General features: G+C 39.5%; 1 protein-coding gene across 1 annotated transcript; it reads left to right on the plus strand.

Moving 5' to 3' along the window:
• The first annotated feature begins 350 nt into the window (after positions 1-350).
• Positions 351-3,765, plus strand: LOC114034107 (interleukin-17A-like). The gene is made up of 3 exons (XM_027849708.1): positions 351-430; positions 2,955-3,157; positions 3,534-3,765. The coding sequence occupies exons 1-3, from the start codon at positions 404-406 to the stop codon at positions 3,763-3,765; spliced, it is 462 nt and encodes a 153-aa protein (XP_027705509.1). The 5' UTR covers positions 351-403.
• Positions 3,766-5,576: the final 1,811 nt, after the last annotated feature.

Genomic DNA, 5,576 nt, shown 5'->3' on the forward strand with positions numbered 1-5,576 from the left:
GGAAACCATTTGATATACTTTAAAGTGACATAAAAATGTTAGTTATAATTATAGGATATTATTTCATTGAACTTAGTCTTGCTCTCCTCACACGCAAAAAAAAAAAAAAGAGGTTGGAATAAATGATTTCCATGGTCCCTTCCAGCTCTGCAAATGATGATCATATTGGTTACTACGCGTATTACTCAGGGCGAACAGTGAATTATTTCTTTCCATCATACAGTTTGACCTGCTTAGTGAATGGAATTTTTCAACTAAATACTATCAAGTCAGCCTAACCACAAATGACAGGCAAGAAGAGTGACATGCTATAAAAAGCTAAGGCGAAATGACAGCGCTACACATCGTCAGCCTCTCAGCAGACACACAACCATCAATCCCAGACTGAGAAAGAGAAGCCACCATGTCTTCTCCGAGCAACTCGCCAGGGGTAAGTACAGCAATAACCTGAATGTCTTTCTTTGGAAAGGCCCAGAAAATACTTCTAGCCTGGGCATGCAGGAATATTGACCGCTTTCTATGGTAGATGAAAGAATAAGATATACTTTGGATGGGAAATGCAGAGGGTTGTAAACTATGGGGATGAAATAATAATCAACATGAAGAATTAGATTAAAACTGAAAGAGACCTATGCCCTAAGCTAAACCACATGGGATGTGTCATATCATGTCACAGTATCTTATTCTCAGGTTGCAGAGAGAACTTTAATATGATACTTCTGTGGCTATACTTGCCTTTAAAATGGATCATCCTATCTAGAATGGGTCTTTGAAGTGTGCCCTCCTGAGCTTTCTAGCCTCTTCCATTGTATTCTTGATACAACAAATATAAAGATAATATGGTTGTGTGTTCCCATACACATACTCAAATTCCAAATAGCTAGGTAAAGCTCTGTGTTCAGTTCATTGGGTATTAGTTCCCTGAAGCTGACACTCTATCACCCACTGCTATGCAGTTGCACAAGCTATTCCCCATGCCTGGAACGGACTGTCTTCTCATCTCTACCTCTCAGAAACCTTTTCTTCCTTCAAGGTGCAACTTGGGAGTCTCCTGAGCTCACCTCCTCACTTTTACCTCCTCAGTGAAACCAGCCCTAACCCACTAAGTTGTTACTGCTCTTTGTACCGTACTTGTATGCATGTTGTATTTCCCCTATAGAATGAGAAATCTCTGAGGAAAGAGTCAGGTGAAGTACAATAGAACGGGGATTAGACTTGGCATCAGGAGACCTGGGTTTGAGGAGATTAGACTCTGACGTATACTAGTTGGGTGACCATGGGAAATTTGCTGAAGACCTTTGAACCTCTGTCTCCTTATGAATATACTTACATATCCTTTTCAGAGGGATGTGGTAAGGAAAAAGCTTTGCAAACCTTAGAATGTAATAGAAATCATAAGCTATTGTTATTCAAAAGCAATTTAACCATCAGGACAAATTAATGACTAAGCATCATCACTAGGATAAAGGAAAATTTGTAGTTTGTTAGTATTTTGGTGAGCTTAAAATTTTTTTTAAAATTCATTTGCAAAATTGTTGGAACTCTTCCCATGACTTAGCACATGACAATATAGTAATTATCCAGAATTGCCAGTAGGATCTTATGATTATAAATCTAAGGCAAGAAGGTGTCTTAGAGGCTATCTACTCCAACATCTCATTTTACAGATGAGGAAACTGAGGCCCAGGGAGATAAAGTGTTTACCCAAGATTGCATATATACAGTAAGGGGTAGAGGTTGGATTTGAATCCATGCCCTCTGACTCTAGATTCTTAATAAGAATACTATTGTTGTTTTCTGTAGTCTTGACTTCCAAAATGCTCCAAGCATTTCATATAGGAGAATACAATGGTCTTTCCAATATTCTACAAGGAAGGATGATAGTTGTATACCTAACTTTGCAGAAGTATAGGCGTCATTTCTTCTCCTAAAGATGAGCACGCTGATCTGAAAGTCCCCCAAACTGGATCAAATGATCTGAGCCAAGCAACAGATCATTCTGAGGATGATTCTTTTTTATCAAATACGGCAAGTTAAGTTACATGAGCCATTCTAAAATTTGAATTAGCTATGAAGTCAAGACTATCCAGTTAACAATTGTGCTGATCCTTCGGGGTTTTACTGTTATAGGTACAGTCTGAATCCCAGGTTAATGTTTGTAACACATCAATAGCCAGCTGGTCCAATTAATTCAGTTAAACCAATTGTTCCGTATTACCACATCAAAATGTCCTGTAACTTAACCAACATTTTCCCCTTTCAGTAGGTTTGATGAAAAGTAATGTAGGTATAGCCTCAGTTTAATGTCAAATAAATGGATCACAGATATAGATCTGAAAGGGATTATACATGCCATTTAACCCAACACCCTAATTTTACAGATGAAGAAACAGAACCAGGAAAGTTAAGTGGTAGCCCAAAGCTATAGAGGCAGTAAGCATCAGAGATAAGATTTGAACCTTTTTCTAACCCCAGAGTCAGGGCTCTTCCCACTGTACCACACTGCCTTACTTTAATTTCACTTCCCCAGGCCTTCGCTTTCCTCTAGAAAAATGAAGCCAGAAGCTGTGACTCTATTATACATTTGACAATATACCTCAGCCATTCAAATTAACACAGACACCACCTCTCCCAACTCAGTAATTGAAATAAGCAAGTAAGAATTCCACTTAAAATCACAAAATAGGCTGACATTGGGCTGTTCTTCAGGTCACCAACAGATGCCTTCACCATCATTACTAGGAGAATAGAAAATATGGAAGGAAAGTGTGTGGTCCCTTAAACTATTTGGTGGAGTTGTTTTTTGTTTTGTTTAGTTTTGTTTCCTCACTTACTGAAAAGTTTTTGTAACTCTTCCCATGGCATTGACATCCCTATGATCATGGGTATACTAGTCATCCAGATCATTTATTTATCCCCTCTTTCTCATGCTTCCCTCCCTTTTTCTTCTCCAGTTCAAGTCACTGCTACTGTTGCTGATTCTGGTGGTCATGATGAAGACAGGAGTCTCAATGCCAAAGAGGTCGGGCTGTCCGAAAGCTGAAGGAAATGACTCTTCTCAGAGTGTGAGGATCAACATGAATATCGTTAATCGAAACCAAGGCTCAAAGATATCCCCCGATTACAAGAACCGCTCCACCTCTCCTTGGGATATGGTGTAAGTAAGACACCCCCACCATCCCCACCACCATCACAACCCCCCTCTCAGAGTGGTCCTTGGTCTTATACTAAATGTATTGCTCTCCTCTAAGAGGAGTTAGACCCTTGTCTCTAACCTAAACGCCTGCTACTGTGACTTAGGCTCATTTCATTTTCTTTGGTCACTATGGAATAGAAGTAGAGAAAATGGATGGTGTTCTTCAGCGCGCAGAAACTTATTAAGACCCAATACCTAAATGATATTTTCTAAAACGGATTAGAAACTTCCAGTGTCTGGAATTTGTCCCCCTTAAAAAGTCTTCCCCTTTTGTGTTCTCATTCTGATCATTTTTATGCTTCCCCAAGAAATCACATATCTCTGTTTTCTCCTCTAGTCCTAATGAGGATGCCAACAGACTGCCCCGCACGATATGGGAGGCTAAGTGCCGTCACTCAGGCTGCATCAATGCCGAGGGGAAAGAGGACCACCACGTGAACTCTGTCGCAATCCAGCAAGAGATCTTGGTCCTCCGTAGAGAGTTCCCAAACTGCTCCACTTCCTTCCGACTGGAGAAGATGCTGGTGACTGTGGGCTGCACCTGTGTCACCCCACGCACCGTGTCCTGAAAGCTGAGGGTCAGCTCATCGGAGGGTGCCTCAGAGGCAGCGAGGCACCCTCAAACTTGACTTCTAGCAACAGATACCTCCCTTTAGCCACACACAAACCCTCAGGGAGCAATCCGGTTTCAGACCAAATTCTATATAGAATCCAAAGGACATTCAATCTGATCGAGCTTCAAACTTTTTTTCAGACATATGAACCAGAACACCCCCTGTCCCTATGGACTTTAAATTATGGACCCATGTTAGCTTTTAATCTGATTTTTGGGATTTTTTTTAATTGGTTATATATCCTTAGCCCATTGAAAGCAGAAATCTCAATTTGCTGAGAGCTCCCATTATTTTTTTTTAACATTTCTTGCCCTGAATATGATTTTTTTATTATTTAAAAAGGTAAAACTTATATTTATATGAATTATTTATGGATCTATTTATATTGCCTTAGTTTACAGAGAGAAACGAAACGGTAGGATTCTTAGATTCACTAAGGGAAGCCTATCTTCTGGTTCTAAATCTGTGACTGGACTGGCTGACTTAAGAAGTCACTTCCAGCTCTCAGTCTGATCCTAGCATCCTGGGGTCAAATGACCCCGAGAACTAGAGAGAAGGATGAATTCATCTTCCCTCTTTTGGAATGAAGAATTTTTTTCTCCTTCATAGCTTCTAAGGACACACCAATGTTCCCTATTGGACTGAAAATGTTTGCTGAATTTAGCTTCATATTTATTAATTTAAGTTTACCAGATATTGATGTTATTTTCATAAGATAGACACCAGGTCTAATTCTGTGTTCAACTTAGCACTTTGTAATTATTATACGATGAATAAAAGTTTGTAAGAAAAGGCCCACCTGTTTCCATTTTTTTCTTAAATTAGTTAAACTCAATTCTACCTGCTATATTCTTCCCTATCTAATCATTTTCAATAAACTTTTATTATACAACTCTTATGTACAAGGGACTTTGCTAGGTACTAAAGACACAAATCAAAAAAGGGGGGGTCTCTATCCTCTAAGTGTTTACATTTTGGGGGGGAAGGGAGGTTGCAATGAGTACAGAGCATTAACAATGAGAGGAATCAGGTAGGGCTTTCCTTGGGAAATGGCATGAGGCTGAACCTTAAAGGGTATTAGGGGTTCTAAGCATGGGGGAGAGCCTTGCAGAGGTAGAGAGGTGGAGATATAGATAGATATGGATATAGATGTGCATGTGGATATGGAGACACATGTATATACATATACACACATGTATACATACATATACACATATACACATACATATACGTAAATGCACATATATGCACAAGTGTAAATGCATATATATATGTACTCTGTAGACTCTGTTCTGCAGAGTACATGAAGGAGAATAATGTAAAATAAGAAGGAAGGCTGGAGTCAGATTGTGACTAGCTTTAAATTTCTTTTTTTTTAAACCCCCCCAAAAAAGGAAAGTCATTTTTTTATGGAGTCATCTTTTTATTGTACACTACCACTTTGAACAAGTTCATGGCACCTTTGCCCCACCCAAGGCCAAGTGTCTATTCTGAATAATAAATTATCTGATCACCACCAAGCTAAAGAACCTTTGATGAGTAGAAGGAACAAAAAAATGAAAAAATAAACTTAACAATGAGGCTGAAAAATAGCACTCCATTGTCAGATCCAGGGAGACAAGAGACCACCCCCAAAATATGACCAAAGTAGTCTCCATGGTAGTGAATACCAGAAGGGTACCAAAAGTCCCACTGGCTATCCACCATTCCTCTCTCTCCCTCTCTCTCTCTCTCTCTCTCTCTCTCTCTCTCTCTCTCTCTCTCTC

The sequence above is a fragment of the Vombatus ursinus genome, unplaced genomic scaffold (genome assembly GCF_900497805.2).
Source record: "Vombatus ursinus unplaced genomic scaffold, bare-nosed wombat genome assembly UNPS02007891.1, whole genome shotgun sequence".
Classification (NCBI taxonomy): Eukaryota; Metazoa; Chordata; class Mammalia; order Diprotodontia; family Vombatidae; genus Vombatus; species Vombatus ursinus.

Excerpts from the sequence above, each read along its gene's own strand:
- LOC114034107 (XM_027849708.1), top strand. The coding sequence starts at position 404 with ATGTCTTCTCCGAGCAACTCGCCAGGG. Across the intron at positions 431-2,954 it reads CTCCGAGCAACTCGCCAGGG|TTCAAGTCACTGCTACTGTT; the intron begins GTAAGTACAGCA and ends TTTCTTCTCCAG. Across the intron at positions 3,158-3,533 it reads ACCTCTCCTTGGGATATGGT|TCCTAATGAGGATGCCAACA; the intron begins GTAAGTAAGACA and ends TTTCTCCTCTAG.